This window comes from Mesoplodon mirus, assembly GCF_964341445.2.
Source record: "Mesoplodon mirus genome assembly, chromosome: 3".
Lineage (NCBI taxonomy): Eukaryota > Metazoa > Chordata > Mammalia > Artiodactyla > Ziphiidae > Mesoplodon > Mesoplodon mirus.
The window spans coordinates 172,058,222-172,083,730 of NC_138978.1; the positions used below are offsets into that span (position 1 = coordinate 172,058,222).

The 25,509-nt window shown below is 38.0% G+C and overlaps 1 protein-coding gene across 1 annotated transcript in view; it reads left to right on the forward strand.

The window, feature by feature from the left end:
* F5 (coagulation factor V) overlaps positions 1-25,509 on the forward strand; it is an 86,286-nt gene that overhangs the window by 43,763 nt on the left and 17,014 nt on the right. The window contains exons 8-16 of the mRNA XM_082612964.1: positions 8,495-8,672; positions 10,231-10,330; positions 10,754-10,965; positions 12,081-12,231; positions 14,590-14,802; positions 16,009-19,213; positions 22,027-22,189; positions 22,926-23,162; positions 24,056-24,266. Of these exons, the coding sequence (XP_082469090.1) occupies positions 8,495-8,672; positions 10,231-10,330; positions 10,754-10,965; positions 12,081-12,231; positions 14,590-14,802; positions 16,009-19,213; positions 22,027-22,189; positions 22,926-23,162; positions 24,056-24,266 (4,670 nt within the window). The remainder of the gene's footprint in view (positions 1-8,494; positions 8,673-10,230; positions 10,331-10,753; positions 10,966-12,080; positions 12,232-14,589; positions 14,803-16,008; positions 19,214-22,026; positions 22,190-22,925; positions 23,163-24,055; positions 24,267-25,509) is intronic.

Sequence of the window (25,509 nt, forward strand, 5' to 3'; positions counted from 1 at the left end):
ATCAAAAGAAACCTGGAGTAGCAATACTCACATCAGATAAAATAGACTTTAAAATAAAGAATGTTACAAGAGAAAAGAAAGGATACTACATAATGATCATGGGATCAATCCAAGAAGAAGATATAACAATTATAAATACATATTCAACCAACACAGGAATACTTCAATACATAAGGCAAATGCTAATAGCTATAAAAGAGGAAATTGACAGTAACACAATAATATTGGGGGACTTTAACACCTCACACCAATGGACAGATCATCCACACAGAAAATTAATAAGGAAATACGACCTTTAAATGACACAACAGACCAGACAGATTTAATTGATATTTATAGGACATTCTATCTGAAAACAGCAGATTACACTTTCTTCTCAAGTGCACATGGAACACTGTCTAGGATAGATAGATCTTGGGTCACATCTTGGGTCACAAATCAAGCCCTGGTAAATTTAAGAAAACTGAAATCATATCAAGCATCTTTGCCGACCACAATGCTATGAGATTAGAAATAAATTACAGGGAAAAAAACATAAAAAACACAAACACATGGAGGCTAATCAAACGTTACTAAATAACCAAGAGATCACTGAAGAAATCAAAAAATACCTAGAGACAAATGACAATGAAAACATGATGATCCAAAACCTGTGGGATGCAGCAAAAGCAGTTCTAAGAGGGAAGTTTAGAGCAATACAGTCCTACCTCAAGAAACAAGTAAAATCTCAAATAAACAATCTAACCTTACACCAAAAGGAACTAGAGAAAAGAGGACAAACAAAACCCAAAGTTAGTAGAAGGAAAGAAATCATAAATATCTGAGCAGAAATAAATGAAATAGAAACAAAGAGAACGACAGCAAAGGTCAATAAAACTAGAAGCTGGTTCTTTGAGAAGATAAACAAAATTGATAAAGGTTTAGCCAGACCAATCAAGAAAAAGAAGGAGAGGACTCAAATCAATAAAATTAGAAGTAAAAAAGGAGAAGTTAAAAGGACACCACAGAAATAGAAAGCATCATATGAGACTACTACAAGCAGCTCTATGCCAATAAAATGGACAACCTGGAAGAAATGGACAAATTCTTAGAAAGGTATAACCTTCCAAGACTGAACCAGGAAAAAATAGAAAATATGAACAGACCAATCACAAATAATGAACTTGAAACTGTCATTAAAACTCTTCATCCAGAACCAGATGGCTTCACAGGTGAATCCTATGAAACATTTAGAGAGGAGCTAACACCCATCCTTCTCAAACTCTTCCAAAAAATGGCAGAGGAAGGAACACTCCCAAACTCATTCTGTAAGGCCACCATCACCTTGATACCCAAACCAGACAAAGATTCTACAAAAAAAGAAAATTACAGACCAATATCAGTGAAGAATATAGATGCAGAAATCCTCAACAAAATACCACCAAACAGAATCCAAGAACACATTAAAAGGATCATACACAATGATCAAGTGGGATTTATCCCAGGGATGCAAGGTTCTTCAATATATGCAAATCAATCAATATGATACACATATTAACAAATTGAAGAATAAAAACCATACGATCATCTCAATAGATGCAGAAAAAGCTTTTGACAAAATTCAACACCCATTTCCGATAAAAACTCTCCAGAAAGTGGGCATAGAGGGAACCTACCTCAACATAATAAAGGCCATATATGACAAACCCACAGCAAACATCATACTCAATGGTGAAAAACTGAAAGCATTTCCTCTAAGATTAGGAAAAAGACAAGGATGTCCACTCTTGCCACTATTATTCAACATAGTTTTGGAAGTCCTAGCCATGGCAATCAGAGAAGAAAAAGAAATAAAAGGAATACAAATTGGAAAAGAAGACGTAAAACTGTCACTGTTTGCAGATGACATCGTACTATACATAGGTAAACCTTAAAAGGCCACCAGAAAACTACTAGAGCTAATCAATGAATTTAGTAAAGTTGTACAATACCAAAAAAATGCACAGAAATCTCTTGCATTCCTATACACTAACAATGAAAGATCAGAAAGAGAAATTGAGGAAATAATCCCATTCACCATTGCAACAAAAAGAATAAAATATCTAGGCATCTACCTACCTAAGGATGTAAAAGACCTGTACTCAGAAAACTATAAAACACTGATGAAAGAAATCAAAGATGACACAAACTGATCGAGAGAGATACCACGTTCATGGATTGGAAGAATCAGTATTATAAAACTGACTATGCTACCCAAAGCAATCTACAGATTCAATGCAATCCCTATCAAATTACCAATGGCATTTTTTTTTTTTACAGAACTAGAACAAAAAATCTTAAAATTTGTATGGAGACACAAAAGAGCCCGAATAGCCAAAGCAGTCTTGAGGGAAAAAAACAGAGCTGGAGGAATCACACTCCCTGACTTCAGACTATACTACAAAGCTACAGTAATCAAGACAATATGGTATTGGCCCAAAAACAGAAATATAGATCAATGGAACAGGATAGAAAGGCCAGAGATAAACCCGTGCACCTATAGTCAACCAATCTATGTCAAATGAGGCAAGGATACAGAACGGAGAAAAGACAGTCTCTTCAATAAGTGGTGTTGGGAAAAATGCACAGCCCTTGTAAAAGAACGAAATTAGAACACTCCCTGACACCGTATACAAAAATACACTCAAAATGGATTAGAGACCTAAATGTAAGACCGGACACTATAAAACTCTTAGAAGAAAACATAAGAAGAACACTCTTTGACATAAATCACAGTAAGATCTTTTTTGACCCACCTCCTGGAGTAATGGAAATAAAAACAAAAATAAACAAATAGGGCCTAATGAAACTTAAAAGTTTTTGCACAGCAAAGGAAACTACAAACAAGACGAAAAGACAACACTCAGAATGGGAGAAAATATTTGCATATTTTTCAAATATTTGAATCAACGGACAAAGCATTAATCTCCAAGATATATAAACACCTCATGCAGCTCAATATCAAAAAAACAAACAACCCAATCCAAAAATGGGCAGAAGACCTATAGACATTTCTTCAAAGAAGACATACAGATGGCCAAGAAGCACATGAAAAGCTGCTCAACATCACTAATTATGAGAGAAATGCAAATCAAAACTACAATGAGGTATCACTTCACACCAGTTAGAATGGGCATCATCAGAAAATCTACAAACCACAAATGCTGGAGAGGGTGTGGAGAAAAGGGAACCCTCTTGCACTGTTGGTGGGAATGTAAATTGATACAGCCACTATGGAGAACGGCATGAAGGTTCCTTAAAAAACTAAAAATAGAATTACCATAAGACCCAGCAATCCCACTATTGGGCATATACCCTGAAAAAACCATAATTCAACCAGACGCCTGCACCCCAATGTTCATTGCAGCACTATTTACAATAACCAGGTCATGGAAGCAACCTAAATGCCCATCGACAGATGAATGGATAAAGAAGATGTGGTACATATATACAATGGAGTATACTCAAGCCATAAAAATGAATGAAATTGGGTCATTTGTAGAGACATGGATGGACCCAGACACTGTCATACAGAGTGAAGTAAGTCAGAAGGAGAAAAGCAAATATCGTATATTAATGCATATATGTGGAATCTAGAAAAATGGTACAGATGAACCGGTTTGCAAGGCAGAAATAGAGACACAGATGTAGAGAACAAACATATGGACACCACGGCAGGGAAGCAGTGGTGGGGTGGGGGGGGGAGATTGAGATTTACATATATACACTAATACATATAAAATAGATAAATAATAAGAACCTGCTCTATAAAAAATAAATAAAATAAAATTCAAAATAAAGAAATAAATGTAAAAAAAGCACCTTGTATTTAGTTCACATTCAATAATTAATAAATTTTATTTTATAATCTGAAAAGACAAAAATAAAAACACTTAAAAAACAAGAAAAAGAAAGAGGGAGAAAGGGAGGGAGGGAGGGTGGGAGAGGGAGAAAGAAAGAGAAAGAAAGAAAGAGAGAAAGAAAGAAAAGGAAGGGAGGGAGGGAGGAAGGAAGGAAGGAAGGAAGGGAGAAGGAAAGAAAGAAGAAAGGAAGAAAGAGAGAGAGAAAGAAAGAAAGGAAGGAAGGAAGAAAGAAAGAATCTTAACTTTATACCTCAAGTAACTAGCAAACTAAGCCCAAAGGTAGCTGAAAGAAGTAAATAAAAATTAGAGAAAAAATAAATGGTGTATAGAAAGACAACAGAAAAGATAAACATAACCAAGAGTTAGTCTTTTGAAATGATAAACAAAATTGACAAACCTTTAGCTAAGCAACGAAGAGAGAGGACTCAAATAAATAAGATTATAACTAAAAGAGGAGACATTACATCTGATACCACAGAAGTGCAAAGGATCATAAGACACTACTATGAACAATTATATGCCAACAAATTGGATAAGTAGAAGAAAGGAAAAAGTTCCTAGAAACATATATCCTACCACGACTGAATCAAAAAGAAATAGAAAATCTGAACAGATGAATAACAAGTAAGAAGACTGAATCAGTAATCCAAAACCTCCAAACATAGAAGCCCAGGACCAGATGACTTCACAGGTATATTGCACACTAATCCTCAAACTCTTCCCAAATATTAAAGAGTAGGGAACACTTCCAAACTTATTTTATAAGCCTAGCATTATTCTCATACCAAAGCTGGATAAGAACAATACAAGAAAAAAATTACAGGCCAATATCCCTAATGAACATAGATGTCAAAAACATTATCAAAAGATTAGTAAACTGAATTCAACAGCACATTAAAATTATCATAAATGATGATTGAGTGAGATTTATTCCTGTGATTCAAGGATGGTTCAACATATGCAAATCAATAAATGAGAAGTACCACATTAAAAATGAATAATAAAAATATCGCTATCTCAATAGAAGCAAAAAACAGGCATTTAACAAAATTCAACATCCTTTCATTATAAAAAAACTCTCAACAAGTTAGGTATAGAATGAATGTGCTTCAACACAATAAAGGTCATATATGACAAACCCAAAGCTAACATAATACTCAGTGGTGAAAATCTGAGAGCTTTTCCTCTAAGATCAGGAACAAGACAAGGATGCCCATTCTTGTCACTTTTATTCAGCATAATACTGGAAATTCTAGCCAGAGCAATCAGGCAAGGAAAAAAAATAGGCATCCTAATCAGAAAGGAAGAAGTAAAATCGTCTCTATTTGCAGATAATGTGATATTATATATAGAAAAACACTTGAGACTCTACCAAAAATCTATTAGAATAAAGAAATTCAGTAGTTGCAGGATAGAAAATGAACATAATAAAAATCAGTTGGATTTATATACACTAACAATGAACAATCCAAATAGAAATTAAGAAAATACTTCCATTTACAATAGAATTTTTTTTAAAAGAATAAAATACTTAGGAAATTTAACCAAGGTGGTGAAAGATCTACACACTGAAAACTATAAGACAGCAATGAAAGAAACTGAAGAAGATACAATCAAATACAAAGATGTCCTGTGTTTATGGATTAGAAGAATTAACTTTGTTAAAATGCCCACATTACCCAAAGTGATCTACAGATTCAATGCAACCCCTATTAAATTCCAATGGCATTTTTCAAAGAAATAGAAAAAAAAGAAACAATTCTAAAATTCAGATGAAACCACAGAAGACCTTAAATATCCAAAGCAATCTTGAGCAAGAAGAGCAAAGCTTGAGGCATCACACTTCCTGATTTCAAACTATATTACAAAGCTATAGTAATTGAACAGTATAATAATGGCATAAAAACAGACACATATACCAAATAAACAGAAGTAAGGGCCCAGAAATAAACCCATGCATATATGGTCAACTAATCTTTGACAAAGGCACTAAGAATACACAATGAGGAAAGGACAGTCTCTTCAATAAATGATGGTGGAAAAACTGGATATCCATATGCAAAAAAGTAAAATTAGACCCTTAACTTACAGCATAGACAAAAATTAACTCAAAATAAATTAAAAACTTAAATGTAATACCTGAAACCATAAAACATTGGTCTTGGCAATGATTTTTTTGGGTATGACACCAAAAGCATAAGTAACAAAAGGAAAAATAAACAAGTGGGGCTACATCAAGCTGAAAAACTTCTGCACAGCAAAAGAAACAATCAACAAAATAAAAATATAACCTACAGAATGGGAGAAAATATTTGCAAACCATATATCTGATAAGAGGTTAATATCCAAAATATAAAAGTAACTCATGTAACTCAATGGCAAAACAAACAAACAAACAAAAATAGCCTAATTAAAAAAATGGGCAAAGTATCTAAATTGACATCTTTCTAAAGAAAACGTACAGGGACTTCCCTGGTGGTGTAGTGGTTAAGAATCTGCCTGCCAATGAAGGAGACATGGGTTCGATCCCTGGTCCAGGAAGATCCCACATGCCATGGAGCAACTGAGCCCGTGCACCACAACTACTGAGCCTGCACATCTAGAGCCCGTGCCCTGCAACAAGAGAAGCCACTGAAATGAGAAGCCTGTGCACTGCAACGAAAGAGTAGCCCCCGCTTGCCACAACTAGGGAAAGCCCGCACACAGCAATGAAGACAAAATACAGCCAATAAATAAATAAATAAATGTAAAAAATTAAAAAATAAAAATTGTCAACTGTGGTAAAATAAAAGAAAACATACAAATGGCCAATACGCATATGAAAAGGTGTTCAGCATCACTAATCATGAGGGAAATGCAAATCATATCCATGATGAGATATCACCTCATACCTATGAGGATAACTAGGATGAAAAAGAGGTAACAACTGTTGATGAGGGTGTGGAGAAAATGGAATCCTTGTACACTGTTGGTGAGAATGTAAATTGGTGCAGCCTTTATGGAAAACAGTAAGGAGCTTCTTCAAAAAATTAAAAATAGAACTACCACTTCTGGGTATATATCTAAAGGAAATGAAGTCAGTATATCAAGGAGATATTTGCACTCCCATGTTCATTGCAGTTTATTCATGATAGCCCACATATGGAAACAACCTGAATGTCTATCAATGGATAAATGAATTTTTAGAAATATGGTTTATATATACAATGGAATATCATTCAGCCTTAAAAAAGAAGGAAACCCTGCCATTTGTAACAACATGGATAAACCTGCAGGACATTAGGCTAAGTGAACTATTCCAGACACAGAATTACAAATATTGCATGATCTCACTTATATGTGGAATCTGAAAAAGTCAAACTCATAGACGCAGGGAGTATAATGGTGGTTGCCAGGGGTTGGGAGGTGAGGGGGAATGCAGAGACGTTGATCAAAGTATACAAACCTTCTGTTTCAAAATAAATAAGTTCTGGAGACCTGTTATAGTTAGTAACACTATAGTTAATAACACTGTATTGTACACTTGAAATTTGTTAAGACAGTATATCTTAAGTGTTCTCAAAATTTTAAAAAATTAGTAACTAGGTGAGGTGATGGAAGTGGTAATTAGCTTGACTGTGGTAGTCGCATATATTCATATATAAATTATTATGTTGTACACCTTAAATACATACATTTGTCAATTATACCTCAGTAAAGCTGGAAAAATGCAAAAAAACTTCAAGGTATAGTATGGAATATATAAATAGCTGCCTTTTTTCAAGGAGTGAAAGGATAAGAATATTTATATTTGCAAGTCATATTTGCATAAAGATGCTATGGAATTATACACATGAAATTAATATAAGTGAATATTTAGAAAATGCAGGAAGAGTTAGGGAAGTGGGGTTGAGATAAGAATCCAGAACTCTCTAGCAGTAGTCAGTGATTTTTATTGTGTAAAGTAAACACATACAATGGATAAACTCTACCATGGAGCTCTGCTTTTGCAAACTAAGGCTATAAAAAGGACCAAGGGGGAAAGTGGTTCATGTTGCTTCCCCCAAATCATTTATTGCAGTAGTTACAGAAGATGGGTGAAGGCAGTTGGTTTTCAGATGGCACCAGGATTGGGTAGATGGTAGAAGAGATAGCCCAACAGCAGAGAACTTATGTTTAATAAAGACAGCAGAAGCTTCCTAGAGTGGGAATGTGCTTTTAGAGATTGAGAAATACCTGGAAAGCCAATAAGGATATCATGAGTTAAGTGATAAGAAATACTTAAGAAAAATTCATAGTGTATCTTATCCTTTCATCCAAGTAGACCTTTCAGAGATAGTGAAGGTCTACTCTAGAAACCATAGTGACAGGAAGATATAAGTAGCTGGTTCTAACCATGATTAAGACTTTATCAATGGTGGAGGAGACACATCAGAAGTTTCACGTTTTCCAACTAGAGAGAAGGTATCAGGACTTTGCAAGCCACATTAAGGTTTGTTTGTTTGTTTTCCTTAAGGAAACTAGCATTTTAGCTAATTCAACAGCAGAACTTCTAAGCATAAGGGTTTCCCTATCATACTGGGGTCTCTACTTGAGAAAATGATTTAATCTTTTAAATTTTATTTCACTTTAAGAAAGTACAGATCTCTGCATTTGGATAATTTCTCAAACCAAATTGGAAAACATTATAAGAAGGTTGTCTACAAACAGTATCAAGATGCATCCTTCACCAAACGCCTGGAGAATCCCGATATCAAAGAAGATGGGATCTTGGGCCCTATTATCAGAGCCCAGGTCAGAGACACACTTAAAGTAAGTAACAGAAATATAGAACCATGGAAGAAATTAAATAGTGAAAACAAGATTATAAGTACTGGTTATTTTTTTAATGTGTCCATATAATTTTAAATTAAAATGCAGCTTTAATTTTTATTTAGTATTTGCACTTATTGTAGCCTATCTCATAATACAAACAATCTGAGACAGTTTATCAAATTATAAAGGAATAAAACAAGGAGCCAATGTAATTGGGGTGAAGGATAATATGGAGACAAAGAAAATAAAGCCAAGGATAAGATAAGTATAATGAAACACATACCATATGCTCCTGTAATGTTGTCAACAAATTTTGTCCTAAGCTTTCTAGCAGCCAAAGTGAAAAGGGAACTAGGTCAGGGCAGGAGTCACAATAGTCATAAAAGAAGCACAGTTTCCCCTGCTACTGAGACTTAAGAGGAATTTCTCCCATGGATCCTTAAAAAAGAGCACGCTGTGTGATGTAGTAGATGGAATCCTTGATAAATTCCTACTGGTACCATAAATTTATAAATTTATAAAATAAATTTATAAATTTAAAAGTGACAAAGCTTTTTAAAATAATGTTTCTCATTATAGCTGAGAACATAACCCAACTGAATGAAAACAATTCATCAATGTGGTCTAGTTATGTAGTTCTCTGATGATTGGTCTCTGATGAAGGTAAATTTTGATATGTTTCAAGAACACTAAGTGTTCTTCAGACAGTTTTCCTTAAATGCTGTGTCACATCATTACCTTATCTTCTGATAAGAACTAGACGGCAGAGAATTGAAAGCTGCAATCTTTGGCAAGATTCTAGAATGCAGATAACCTGCAGATTAAGGATGATCCAGATGCTTTGGCAAGCAAGTAGAAGATAAGATTAAAATTCTCTTCTGAAGATTAAGCAGGCTAACTAGGACTCCTGTGTGCATAAAGCTCCTCCCTTCATCTCTTCATGGGAATGAACCAAGAGGATATCAACAGACAAGGCCAATTCTGTTCATTTAAAAAATAACAAAAGGGCAGAAAGCAGCCTTTCTCTGTTCTCTTTCCCTTCCCTCATTTCTGATCCCTTTTAGGTACTCTGAGAAAGTGGAAATATGCCTCATTGGCAATTCAGGATCTGGCTATTTTCTGTGCCCCATCAAGAAGATGACTTGATGACAGGGTTCTGGGGGATGTGGCAGGCTCGAGAAGGTGATCATGGTCTAAGAGAAGAGAAGGAGCAGGTTCAAAGGCAGATGTGGTCCAAGCTGAAAGGAGAGGGGACAGGGGATGGCGACCAACTTGGAGAGAGTGATATACTGTGAAGAAAATGTCACTTCTAAGGTTAGACTTCTTTTCCATTTTCCACCTTACTATGTGAGTGGAACTCTCTCAGATGTGTCTGTCAGGTGATGGGGAGAGGTTGCCACTCAGATAAACAACATTAGTTTGCATTGACATAAACACACACACACACACACTCACACACACACGCTATCCCACAAGTAAATATGCAAAGCTAGCATCCTCTGTTCTCATGATGGACCTTAAATCCTGAAATAATGAATTTGAGTTAATTTTGTAGATCATGTTCAAAAATATGGCCAGCCGCAGCTACAGCATTTACCCTCATGGTGTGACCTTCTCTCCTTATGAAGATGAAGTCAACTCTTCCTCCACCTCAGGTTTGAACCTTTCACTTCTACTGAATGAAACTATTGACTTCTGAGATGTTGCCATGTTCCTCCTTGCCCAGCAGTATAACTTATACAGTCAGGTAGTATACGTATAGGGGTATCCTCAAAGTCACAACCAAACACTGCTCACTTCAGGGATTTTTTTACCCTAATGATTACAAACTATGGTGTCCTTGGTTAGTGCCATAAGTGGCCTCTAGTGGACGAATATGTAATAGCTACATGCTATCCAGAGTTCTATCAAGTGGAACTTAATATAAAAATAATATTCCTTTCCCAACATTGATTCTAACAAGAGCTCAATTATTTTAAATTATTCATTCATTTATTATTTACTTATTTGTTTATTTAATTTATTTCCATGAAATAATTTTGAAAATCGAAAACAATTTTGACTATATTTTCTTTCAGGCAGTAACACCATGATCAAAGCAGTTCAACCAGGGGAAACCTATACTTATAAGTGGAACATCCTAGAGTCTGATGAACCCACGGAAAATGATGCTCAGTGCTTAACAAGACCATACTACAGTAATGTGGACATCACAAGGGACATTGCCTCTGGGCTGATAGGGCTACTTTTAATTTGTAAGAGCAGATCCTTGGATAAGCGAGGCATACAGGTATTTTGTCCTTGAAGTAACCTTTCAGAAATTCCAGGAATTTCTTCTGACTGGAACAGATTAGTTCTCCTTGTTAAATAATGGGGCTTTTGCTTCTAGAGAACCAGAAAATATTAAGTAGTCCTCTTTAGTGTGAATGTAACAATGCTTATTCCTTTAGTTACTTTTTTGTCTTGTCTATTTCCATATGGACTTTCACTGGAAAAGGCAAGTCTACAGTGTGATACTGTATTTTGTTTGCTTGTTTCAAATTCCAGATCTGTCCCGTGCTATGTGATGAGCAAGTCACTTAGTTTCTCTTAATTTCTTCCTTTCATCAAAAGGGTATTACCCCTCCTAAAAATTTTATAGGGTTGTTTCATGGCTCAATGAGATACCATCTGGTAAAAGTGTAAAGCTCTGTACCAGTCCTCGTTATTTTTAGAGACCTGCAATAGGGAGAGAAAGGAGAGATACAGGCAGACATAGCTTGCAGACATAGTTTCTCATGAAGTTGAACCCAGACAATGGTCTATCTCTAGCAAGACCAATTTATACAGAAGAATGTGAACAAAGATATGGATCTTCTGACTTTATCTTCATTGAAGAATAAAAGCCTCATATCATTAACTTAAAATTCCCAATTAGGCTAAGCTATAATCAAAGAAGTCTCATCCCAAGGCATATAAAATAAATATATGCCTAGAAAATGCAGAAAGAGACATTTGGAAGACCCTAATTTATTGAGCTAGGAAAGGAAACAGGTAGGGAGAGATATAAAACTTTCCTACTCCCCCCTTCTTTTTTATCCTTTGCAACTATTTGGAGCACATCCAATCAATCATTCGAGTTGAAAGGTGATAACAGAGATAAACAGAATTACAGTTGCTACGTTGAAATGGGATTTTTCTATTAGGATATTTTAGTCTCTGAATTTTCTGATCTGCTCTGTTTGCCTTGACATGCTACCTTTGGCTCTAACAAGGGCTTTGTACACAATGGGCTCTCACAGATGTCTGAATTTATGGCTTCATTGGACCCAAGACCTGTACCCCTTTGGTTTCTGAGAACTCAGGGTTGTAGTTAATCAATCTGCTAGGACGTTAATCACTGAACACAGCCCTTTTACCCTCCAGAGGACAGCAGACATTGAGCAGCAGGCTGTGTTTGTTGTGTTTGATGAGAACAAGAGCTGGTACATTGAGGACAACATCTACAAGTTTTGTGAAAATCCTGAGAAGGTGAAACGTGATGACCCCAGGTTTTATGAGTCAAACGTCATGAGCAGTAAGTCGGAGCACTCTTTTTGTCCATCAGTTTTTCACTCCTGTGGTTGAAGTGTGATTTTCCTAGAGGAAGACACATGGATTAGAATCCACTCACTCCTTACCCTCACTTCCAGTATAGGGATTTGGTGATGAAATTACTGGGTGATATTATAGAAATCTTTTTACAGCATGAGGTAAAAAGCTTGTTATTCTTAGAAGTCTTCTTGGTCTCCTGCTCCAAATGTGTGTGTGTGTGTGTGTGTGTGTGCATGCATGCACACGTGTGCATGTGCACTTGCTCTGAGCAGGTAAGAACAGGGTGTGGGATGGATGGTGAGGGAAGAGGCCTTGGTCAGAGGTATCTGGGGATTTTAGAATGGGTGCAAGGTGTATACTCTTTATGTCCAGGGCAGAAATATTAAGTAGTCCTCTTTAGCACGAATGTAACAATGCTTATTCCTTTAGTTACTTTTTTGTCTTGTCTATTTCTTATTTCTGCCAGGGCAGAAACAGGGTAAATAATCCAAAACTGGATTGTCAAATCAAACTAAGGCAAAATGCATATGGGGAGACATGAGTCTTGGAAATTCAATCCATAAAGAAGTTTTAAGTACACAGTAAGAAGTTCAGAACAGAAAGAATTCCCTGAGCCAAGGTTCAGGCTTTTGCTACAGTTTTAAAGTCAGTGCCCAAAGCCACTGGCATGGGAAGTCTGGGAGAGATTTCACTGAGCCAGCTGGAAGCAAACTTCTCCACAATGGTCATCCTCCCCTTCCTCAGAGTTGAGAGTCACTATTATCACTTTCTCTGATAAGTAACCACAGATACGAGGATGGTTTCTCCATGGTCTGTTCATATAACTTCAGGCAACTAACAATTGGGGATTCTCAGAACTGGCAGGTGCCAGGAAAATAATTTGAAATAGGGAGTTAGCCTCAGCTTTCTGTACTTAATTTCATTTTGGCAATGAATCTGTCATAGTTCTAGACTAGTGCTGTCCGTTAGAAATTATATATGAGCCACAAATATAATTTAAAATTTTCTAATAGGCATATTAAAAATTAAAGAGAAATATATGAAATTTATTTAATAATGTTTAATTTAATATATCATAAACATTATCATTTCAACATATAATCAATATTAAAATTAATGAAATTTACTTTCTTACTAAATCATTGAAATCCAGTGTGTATTTTATACTCACAGCACATCTCAATCCAGATTACCCATATTTTGAGTGCCCAATAGTCACTGGTGGCTAGTGGCTACCAAATTAGTGCAGCTATAGACCATTTAGAAAAGCTTCCTGAATGAGGTACAAACTAAAAACACATTGTGTCAGCTATTCGATAAATATTTAAGTTCTCACTAGTTCTAGGCATTGTACTAAGATTTGGACTATAGTGGTAACCTAGGCAGACATGGACCCTGCCCTTATAGAAATCATATCTGTGATTTTATTACCATGCTTAGTATATAAGTAGACAATGATACTGACTAAAACTGTATCCCTTGGGAAGAGAATGAAAATGTCTGAACTTGATAGTTGAGTGCAAACTAGAGATTATATAAATGCTAAGACAGAGCAATTAAAATTGCAAAATGTGCTAAATATGCTTGATTTTTAGGGACATTACTTTGCATTCGATAACTAATGTGTTGAGGATACAGGGAGGGGGAAGGGTAAGCTGGGACAAAGTGAGAGAGTGGCATGGACATATATACACTACCAAACATAAAATAGATAGCTAGTGGGAAGCAGCCGCATAGCACAGGAAGATCAGCTCGGTGCTTTGTGACCGCCTGGAGGGGTGGGATAGGGAGGGTGGGAGGGAGGGAGACGCAAGAGTGAAGAGATATGGGAACATATGTATATGTATAACTGATTCACTTTGTTATAAAGCAGAAACTAACACACCATTGTAAAGCAATTATACTCCAATAAAGATGTTAAAAGAAAAAGAAAAAAATAACTAATGTGTCAAGAATCTGTATTTCTTATATTATGCTTTTTCTCCGGGTAAAATTACTCTAGACAAAATTCTAAGTTACCTTCGGAATATCTTTAAAAGCAGAACCTAGAGTACAAAATATTTAATATACACTTAACAAATGATTAAATAAATCAATGTGAATGAAAAGGCTTTGTCTTTATCCTGACATTTCTCCCTTGGCTAACTTAGGAGAATAAGCTCTCATTTGAAAAGTCTGAGTTTGATCTTCCAGTTACACGTTAGATTTGGTAAAGCTTATCTCAGATAATCACTGCTTAGATGCAACCAAATTACCATTGGGATATTTACCGTAAGTATAGTTAGACACATTCCCTTTTGTTGGCATAGGCCTGACGTTTCAACAAATTTCACTCTTTCAGCTATCAATGGCTATGTGCCTGAGAGCATACCCATACTAGGATTCTGCTTTGATGACACCGTCCAGTGGCACTTCTGCAGTATGGGAACCCAGAATGACATTTTGACCATTCACTTCACTGGGCACTCATTCATCTATGGAAAGAAACATGAGGACACCTTGACCCTCTTCCCTATGCGTGGGGAATCTGTGACTGTCACAATGGATAATGTTGGTAAGAGCTTGGACACTTAAAGGGGACTCTCTGATCTACCCGGTCTGCTGCAGCTCTCCGGACTACCATGGTTCCTGGGCTTCTCTCTCTGATCCCTTGCAGGCTTTCTTTTCAGGACTACTCATGATTTCTATTTGGGGAATTAATTACTTAAATGGGTCCAGTCCTTTATGTGCGTTCCATTTATCCTTCTCTGGGCTAAGTGAGAAGTAAAGATACAACAGTAAAAAGATAAGGCATGACTTTGAGAAGAAAGCGTGAGCATTTAGCCACAAAAGAGCATTTCTTTTATCAAAATGCCTTTTTCAGCTTTATAAGACAGCCATCCCACCCTAGGGTTAGTGATCATCCAATATAGTGCCTTAGAGGCTGGCTTCAGAGACAGCAGTGTCATGGAAAGCACATGGGCTTTGGAATTCATCAGACCTGGGTTCAAATCCTGCTTTGCCACTTGATATCTGTGTAGCCTTGGACAAATTACTCCACCTCACTAGGCCTCAGTTTATTCATCTGAAAAACAGAATAATAATACCTTACAGAGTTGCTTTGACCATTAATTGTTATATGTGCCAAGTGCCTAGGACTCAGCAGACAAACAACATGTGGTAACTATTGAAGACTTTCCAGGAAATCTTCAGTGTGCCAGCAAATCATACCATTTCAAAGAAACTCAAAACTGCCCTAGGCCCACCTGAATTATTTATTACTTAGAAACATCTATATGTCTCTTATTTGTGGGGGTAAACATCATCATCTTCCCCCTAACTCCAGCTCTCTAACAAAATGTGCAACTCACAAGATGCTTATGATATTCAAAGTCCATTTCATTCTTGATTCATCCCTTTAAAAATATATTCTAAAATAGTGACTCTCAAACTATCTGTGCTGAAAGTTTTTTTCTCCCTAATTTTCACTGACCAATACTTTGGGTCTATATTCTGTTAAATGAGATAAGTATGCTGATCACATGATTGGATGCCATAGAAATGTCAAATTACTAAAAGGTTTCCTATACACTTTACTCTTGATTTCTTTCCTTATGTCACTGTGGAACAGTAACCAACAGTTCACAGATCAGTTGTGGTCCATAGACCACAGTATCCCTGATGAAAGTTCACTGGAAATTATCTGCCACAATGGACCATAGGGTTTTTATACCTTTTTCTGTACTCAGAGCTCTCTGTTCTCTCTGTCTCTATTTTGTAGGAACTTGGATGTTAACTACCATGAATTCCAATCCAAGAAGCAAAAAACTGTGGCTGAGATTCAGGGATGTTAAGTGTATCCGGGATTATGATGATGACTTATATGAGATTACATACGAACTTTCAGGATCTACATCCCTAACTACAAGGAAAATGCGTGATTCTTCAGAAATCAAAGATAAAAATAATGATGCTGACTATGATTACCAGAACAAACTGGCTTTATCATTAGGAATCAGGTCATTCAGAAATTCATCATCAAATCAGGAGGAAGATGAGTTCAATCTTACCGCCCTGGCTCTGGAGAACAACTCTGAATTCATTCCTCCAAGTACCAACAGAACTGTTGGTTCAAATTCTTCTTCCCCAGGTAACATTAGCAGGCTTATTGCCAATAACTTTTCACAACTTCTGAAAATTTTTCCTCACCCAGAAGCCACCACAGCTGGTCCCCCGCTAGGACACACCAGCTTAGACAAGAACTCAGTTCTCAACCCACCCACAGCAGAGCATTCCAGCCCTTATTCTGAAGACCCTATAGAAGATCCTCTATACTCAGATGTCACAGGGATAAGCCTGCTTCCATTTGGTACAGAAGAATTCAGAAATCAAGAACGTGCTAAACGTAAAAGATTCAAGGCAGGAAGAGGCCGAGCAGCAAAGCATAGGTTCTCCCAGATGGAATTCCCAGCACATAAAACTGGTAGACATTTAAGCCATGGCAACTCTTCTTCTTCCAGAATACGGCCCTGGGAGAACCTTCCCAGTGATCTGTTACTCTTACAACAAAAGGATCCATCTAAGATTCTGAATGGGGAATGGCATTTGGTTTCTGAGAAAGGCAGTTATGAAATAATCCAAGATACTGATACTGATGAAGATAAGCTGCCAAACAGCCCCCAGAATGACTCAAGGACTTGGGGAGAAAACATCCCTTTTAAAAACAAGCATGGAAAGCAGAGTGGCCACCCAACGTTTTTTGTAACTAGACATAAACCTCTACAAGGAAGACAAGATGGAGGAAATAGTAGATTGAAGAAAGGCCCTTTTTTAATTAGGACACGAAGAAAGAAAAAGGAAGAGAAGCCTGCACACCATGTTCCTCTATCTCCAAGGAGTTTTCACCCTCTGAGAGTAGAGGCCAACACCCTATTTTCAGACAGGAGACATAATCATTCATTGTTACTCCACACATCCAGTGAAACATCTCTTCCCGCAGACCTCAATCAGACATTCCCCTCTATGAAACTTAGCCTCATAGCCTCACTTCCTGATGGTGATCAAAACCCCCCAGATGACACCAGTCAGACAAGCTCCCCTCCAGATCTTTATCAGACAGTGAGCCCAGAGGAACACTATCAAACATTCCCTATTCAAGACTCTGATCCAATGCACTCCACTACAGTCCCTAGTCACAGATCTCCTCCTCCAGAGCCCAGCCAGATACCCGACTATGACCTAAGAAACAAGGCCTTCCCTACTGATGTTAGTCAAACGTTCCCTTCCTTGGAACTTGAAGTCTGGCAGACAACCACCTCCCTAGACCTCAGTCAGCCATCCCTCTATCCAGATCTCAGCCAGACCACCCTTTCTCCAGACCCTGGACAGGAGACTCTCTCTCCAGACCTCAGCCAGACAACACTTTCCCCAGACCTTAGCCAGGAGACTCTCTCTACAGACCTTGACCAGATGGCTCTTTCCCCAGACCTTAGCCAGGAGACTCTCTCTCCAGACCTCAGCCAGACAACACTTTCCCCATATCTTAGCCAGGAGACTCTCTCTCCAGACCTCAGCCCGATGGCCCTTTCCCCAGACCTTGGCCAGGAGACTCTCTCTCCAGACCTCAGCCAGACAACGCTTTCCCCAGACCTCAGCCAGGAGACTCTCTCTACAGACCCTGACCAGATGGCTCTTTCCCCAGACCTTGGCCAGGAGACTGTCTCTCCAGACCTCAGCCAGACAACACTTTCCCCAGACCTCAGCCAGGAGACTCTCTCTATAGACCTTGACCAGATGGCTCTTTCCCCAGACCTTAGCCAGGAGATTCTCTCTCCAGACCTCAGCCAGACAACGCTTTCCCCAGACCTTAGCCAGGAGACTCTCTCTCCAGACCTCAGCCCGATGGCCCTTTCCCCAGACCTTGGCCAGGAGACTCTCTCTCCAGACCTCAGCCAGACAACGCTTTCCCCAGACCTCAGCCAGGAGACTCTCTCTACAGACCCTGACCAGATGGCCCTTTCCCCAGACCTTGTCCAGGAGACTGTCTCTCCAGACCTCAGCCAGACAACACTTTCCCCAGACCTCAGCCAGGAGACTCTCTCTATAGACCTTGACCAGATGGCTCTTTCCCCAGACCTTAGCCAGGAGATTCTCTCTCCAGACCTCAGCCAGACAACACTTTCCCCAGATCTTAGCCAGGAGACTCTCTCTCCAGACCTCAGCCTGATGGCCCTTTCCCCAGACGTTGGCCAGGAGACTCTCTGTCCAGACCTCAGCCAGACAACGCTTTCCCCAGACCTCAGCCAGGCTCTCTCTCCAGACATCAGCCAGACAGTTCTTTCCCCAGACCTCAGCCAGGAGATTCTCTCTCCAGACCTCAGCCAGACAACCCTTTCTCCAGACCTTGGCCAGACAACACTTTCCCCAGACCTTGGCCAGACAACTCTTCCCCCAAACCTCAGTCAGATGCCACTTTCCCCAGACCTCAACCAGGCAACTGTCTCTCCAGACATCAGTCAGACATCCCTTCCTCTTGATCTCAGGCAGACATCACCTCCTCTAGATCTCGATCAGACATCCCACACTTCTGAATCTAGTCAGTCATTGCCTCTCCCAGAATTTGGTCAGACTTTCCCTTATGCAGATCTTGGTCAGATGCCATCTCCTCCACCACACTCTCCACTAAATAACACTTTTATACCAAGAGAATTTAATCCACTGGTCGTAGTAGGCCTCAGTAGAGATGATGGAGATTACGTTGAAATTATTCCAAGGCAGAAGGAAGAGAGCAGTGAAGAAGACTATGGTGAATTTGATTTTGTGGCCTATGATGACCCTTACCAAACTGATCTTAGGACAGACATCAACTCCTCCAGAAATCCTGACAACATTGCAGCATGGTACCTTCGCAGCAACAATGGAAACAGAAAAAATTATTACATTGCTGCTGAAGAACTATCCTGGGATTATTCAAAATTTGCACAAAGGTTTGGCCAGTTCTCTCCTTTTATATTCTCACTTTTCCAGTACTGCTAAAAAAAAGTAATTACAGCAGTCTAAGGAGATGATTCTGGGCAAATTATACTAAGTGTAACTTATACTAAGTATCATTTAGTTTCCCTATTGCAACTTGGCCTATACTGTTTCCTTTAATTCCAAGATTAGCTTCTCTACTTTAGGTGACATCTGGACAATATAAGAGCGATCACTCTAAGAAGTCTATGATATTTTGTAGTTAAATTAGCCCCCTCCTCTCTCTTCTTTTCTCATCACACATGTTCCTACCTCCTCTACTTGCTCCAATGCAGAGCCCAACCTATCCATAGCTATAGGCTAATCAATATGATTTCATTGAAGTTGGCTTCAAATCCAAATTTGTGATGTAGAATCTCCTTTTGCAATTACTTATTTAACAAAGACATTTTAAATTGTTTACTGATCGATATAAAGTATATAGCATCTTGGTGAAGATTAATTCAAATTCCATAAGATTCCAGTAGCAGAGGCCAAGGGTATAAAGTAGCTTAGAAACAAAAAGCAAGTTTATACCCTCAACTGAGCCATTCATTACATAATGATTTATCTTGATTTAAACTTTTGTTTTAACTTGGTTTATAGACTCACTCAGTCAATAACTCTTTAATGAGTACTTATTCTCTCCTAGGCATTGTGCTAAGTGCTGAGACTATAAAAGAGAATATAAACACAGGACTCCTGCCCTGACAGAACTTATGTCTAGTTGGGCAGGAAGATATGAACCAAGTGCTCACATAAATAAGTGTAAAAATTAACCATGATAAAGACCAATAAGGAAAGGTGATATATGGAGATATGAGAACTGGGGAGTCTGGCTCTGGAGAAGCGGCATTTGAGCTGAGATCTGAAGATGAACAGGAGGTAGAGAGGGCAGAGCATTCTAGACACAGAGAACAGCATGATGAAGGCCCTGAGGAAGGAGGAAGTCCTGAAGCTGAAGACCTGTAGCTGGAACTCAAGAAGAGGGTGGGTGCTAGGAAAGTGTTTGGCTAGCTCTGCAGAGATCAGATGCCACTAGGCTTTGTGAGCCCTGGGAAGAATTTTGATGTTTTTCAAAGAGCAATGAGAAACCCTTCAAAAGCTTTAAGCCATTCCTAGTTTACTGGAATATGTCAGTTCCTTTCCCGAACCTTGTTACTTGCAGTCTTTTTAATGAAGGAGTTACACGAAGTGGCCCCCAAGATCTGCTGCAGCTCTAATATTTTAGGGTTCCAGCCACTCTTCAACCATAGAGTTGAATGAGTTGATGCAATTTTGTAAGTGGCCTGACTTACAACAGAGAGTTTTTAAGGGAGCCACATGCATTTTTAAAAGATAATTTTTAATTTAATTTTGCTCAAGTGTGGAAAGCCATATTGGTCTGGGTTCTATATTCTGGGATGACAATATAGAGAAAGGGGGACAAGAAGCAACTACAGATCCTCAGGGATATCATGGGGACCATGTGTAAAGTGTCCAAATATAGCCCACAGCTTTTACAAAAGCTAACTGTTACACTACTAAAGTTAAAACCAAAGTGCTACTAGAGTAAACAAACACAATGCATGGCGTGACTTACAGAAGTTATTTCATTAATCTGATGCCTGACATTTCCATATTAGAATTCTGTTAGTTTAAGAGACTTTCTCCCTTGACTTCCTATTTAGATGTAGTACCCATTACTATATGAGAATAAATAGTTTAGCTAGGGATTTCTAAGCAAGTTACTGAGGGAATAAGGTTTTCCAGAGTGTAAAGGGATGGAACTAGTTCCTTCAAAATCCTATGTCCCATTCCAGATATGCAACCCATTTTTATGGCAAAGTTGTTTTGCTCCTCCCCATGTGTTCTGTGAGACTGTATGTTATGTTTAGAGTCTGGAAGAATGGGGTTAATCCGGTAGACAGGCTAGAAGGAAGGCAGAATGGGATTCTCTGTGGATGGCTCATGTTGTGTAGCAAATACTGTGAGACTGAGGGATGAGCTTTTGGCCTGTTTCCCAGACTCCTGGGAAATTTAAGAGTCAGTAGGAAAATATGATGTGCTCTAGCTCCAGACTGAGCTGGTGAACTACATGAGGAATACTATGATTTAGCAAAAGCAAATGTGGGAAGAGTGGCTACTTTCAGAGTATAAAACACTCATCCATCCAGTGACCTTTACAGGGGTGGCCCTCTAAATCAACCGACTCTTATCATCTGTCTGTCCTGGCACTGTCCCATCACATGGCTTTGTCTGCTTTTGATATTAAAATCTGCTATGTTAATATATGATTATATTTATCATTCATTAATACATTAAATAAATATCTGCTTACTATGTGCCAGATAACTTGCTAGGCACTAGAAATAAAAATTATAAGCAAACTAGGCACAATCCCTAACCTCACAGGGCTTTCACTCTAGTGGTAGAGTCAGATATTAATAGATAATCTCATGAATAAATGATATATAATTTACTATATATACTATAGAAATATTATAAGAATACTACAGGGATTTACTATATATACTATAGTAATAGTATAGAAATGTAAGGAATGCTAGAGATTTGACCCAGTCTGAAGGATCATAGGAGGAGATACCAAGAAATGATGTATGAGCTGGGAGTTGAAGGATATTTACTGGCTTGTGGTTTTAGTTATTTATATTTTAATTCATTTGTTCATCAAATATTTATCAAATATCTTCTCTATATACTATATTCAGAAACAGAGATAATTTCCTAAATTCTTGAATGGTCTTTAACTTGTTCTTTTAAACAAATGCTATTGGTATCATTTCAGTGAAGACACTGATGATGTTTCAAAGGACACCATATACAAGAAAGTAGTTTTTCGAAAGTATCTTGATAGCACTTTTAACAAGCTTGATCCTCGGGGAGAGTATGAAGAGCATCTTGGCATACTTGGTCCTATCATTAGAGCTGAAGTGGATGATGTTATCCAAGTAAGTCATCTTTTGATCATTGTTAAGATCATCAGAGGAATTTCCACAAGCACCAGAGGGTTGTAGAGATGAAAGTGGCAAGAGAGCTATGGTGGCTTATTTACTTTTCAAAATTAACAAATAACTACATTTCTTTTCAAAGACTGCTTACCAAGTAACTTGCCACTCTTCAAGGAAAAAAAAAAAAAGATCTCATAATTTTATTTCTCCTTCTGCTAAGCTCCTGTTCATTCTATACGGGCCAATTCCATTTCTCCTAAGAAACTTTCTTTAATTCCCCCAACCTCTCCTAAACATTCAACTGAATTGCTTCTCCCAGGCATTCCCACCTAATCCCATTCATACTTTGTTTACAGCACCTTTTGTTTCCAGATTTTTAACTTGCATTCACATGTGCAGTCTCTCTATATGCCAGTAGGTTGAAACCTTATTGTGAGTAAAACCCAAGCCTCATTCATTTTCAAATCTGTATCATTTCATTTGTAGATAATGTCAACACTTTTGCTTTGAGCCTAAAAACAAACCTGTTTTGGTGTTTCTGGAGTAAACTATTTAGGTCCTATCTCATAGGATGGTTGTGAAGTTAGATGAAGTAATATACGAAAGTTACTTTGCAATTCTAAGCATTCAGTATATCTTAGGTTCAATTTAATAGCCATCCACTTTGACCCATAATGCTGACATTTTGGGGGCTTTATTAAACTTAAATACATTTGTGAATCATTCTTTTTTTTAGGTTCGTTTTAAAAACTTAGCATCCAGACCATATTCTCTTCATGCCCATGGGCTTTCCTATGAAAAATCATCAGAGGGAAAGACTTATGAAGATGACTCTCCTGAATGGTTTAAGGAAGACAATGCTGTTCAGCCCAACAGCACTTATACATATGTATGGCACGCCACTGAGCGATCAGGGCCAGAAAATCCTGGCTCTGCCTGTCGGGCTTGGGCCTACTACTCGGCAGTGAACCCGGTAAGCATAGCCATCGAAAGTTTTTGTCATTTCCCCAAACTTATAAACTGCGTCCATCAAATGGAAGTGTCACAATTATTTCTCAGTAAATATCTGTCTTTCCATGAGGAATGTGTAAGGATCATGGTCAACAGTCGACAGCTACCGTAATCAGGGACTCTCCATGCAGAGCTTCAGATGACAGTGAGAAGCATTTGTTCAGTGGAAAGTATTCAGAGGAATACTTAAAAGGTTGGCCCTAGTTAGAGTGACTACCTTTACAGAAGAAGATGTTTATCTGCAATTTCCTTGAACAAGTACTAGCTTTCTTTTGCCTTTTTTTTCTTTTTCTTTTTTTTTAATAAAAGAACTACAAAATCAAGATTCCCTCATTTTGAGCATGGTAGAGAGCATAGACTTAGATTTCAATTCCTATCCTGTCACTGACTGTGTAGCCCGAGGAAAGTTACTTGAGCTCTCTCAGCCTCAGTTTCCAAAGTTAAAAATGAGGTAACAGTATATAGCATATATAGTAGGCACTTGGTAATATTTGTTCAATAAATGAATTTATTTTTTACCATATAGGATTGTTGTCAGAATTAAATAAGATACTATAGGCAAAATATTTAACATAGTAGATGCTCAATAAATAGTATTTATAATAGTATCACTATTATTATCATCATTATTATCATTACTACCATGTCGAAACAAAGGATTAATCAGAGGAAGGGACTATGAGCATCACAGAATTAGATGATCAATATCCAGGCTTATTAAGCTATTCATTTATAATCTTCAAATTCAGAGCCTCTGAGAAGATCTCCTTTTCAATATGATCAGTGATTGTCAGAAGGGCAAAGAAAATCTTGAGAAAGAGATAATACATGCAATTTGCTCTTACTGTCTTCCAGGAAAAAGATATTCATTCAGGCTTGATAGGACCCCTTCTGATCTGCCGAAAAGGAACACTTCATAAGGAGACCAACATGCCTGTGGACATGAGAGAATTTGTCCTACTTTTTATGGTCTTTGATGAAAAGAAGAGCTGGTACTATGAAAAGAAGCCCACGAGGTCTTGGAGACGCACATCCTCAGAAATAAAAAACTCCCATGAGTTTCATGGTATTTTCCTCTGACTTTGATCTAGTCTCTGAACCTAATCACTGGGTGATAGTGATTCCTGCCCATAGGTCTTCCCAAAATTAGACATGAGATGCTTCTGTGGAACCAGGAGCTCTAACTGACACCAGGTCCTTAAATGTCTAAGAGGGCTGATGTAAGCTGGCAGGTGACACTGCAGGTGAAATAGAGTATACAAAGTCTGAAATCTAAAAGATAGCGCACAAGGCTGCTGCAAAATCAACCCAAGCAAACCAACAAAAAAGCCAGTGTGCTTCAGTTGGTAACAAAAATTGGAAAGGAATTAGCGTTATTCTGTAACTTAAACAGTTAATAAAACTGTTTCTTGATCTCTAAAAGATCAATTATTTATGTAGAAGTGATCGCCCACACGTACTTTCAAAATAAGAATGACTGTAATATTTGTAGCTCTCAGCAGTTCCCAGGTGGCACCCAAAGCATATGTGGAGAAAATGATACAGGAAACTGTGTAGCCAGCTAATGGAAGAAGAGTGCCGAGAAAGCATTTGGGTGGGAAAAGAGGGGAAAGCATATCACCTCTGAAGTCCATTCAGGAACTTTGTCTGTAAATTGGCAACGGAACTACAGTTTTAGAGAAAGGCAGAATTTAGGATTTGGTGAACAACAAATAGAATGACTTAGGGATCAGAAGACAAATGAAGACCCTGTTTTCAGAGTTTGATAAATGGAGGTGATTTCTATGAGACTTCTGATCAGGAAGGTCCTGTGTTTTGGGTGATGGGTCAGTCATTCAGTGTAATAGGAAAGCAGAAAGCTGCTATGGCTTCAGGAATAAAAAAAAAAAAAAAAGACATTATAAGCAATATCCAGTTCACTGCCACCTCCTCTCCCCAGCCAGTCCATCAAGGCTAAGCCGGTCTATGCTCCCTCTCCCACCCCACTTATATACTCAGGCTACCCTTTTTTAGCTTATTTTCCTTATTAAACTTCTGTAAGTGTGGAATACAATCTGATCTCACCTGTAAAAACACTTTGGCCTAGAGGAAAGGAAACAATATGATTTACAGTCTGCTCCAAAACCCCACCCTCTGGACTCTGCTTATCACACAAGGTTAAGAAATTCTATTAAGCAGTCTGGAATAGAGTCAATTGAGAGCTGCCCCACAGACTCCAAGCAGAGCTTTCTTTTCTCTTCTCCTATAATCTCTAGGCCTTTCAGCCCAGGGTGTTTGGTCTCAGGGGTAGGAAGCACATCCTCTGAAAA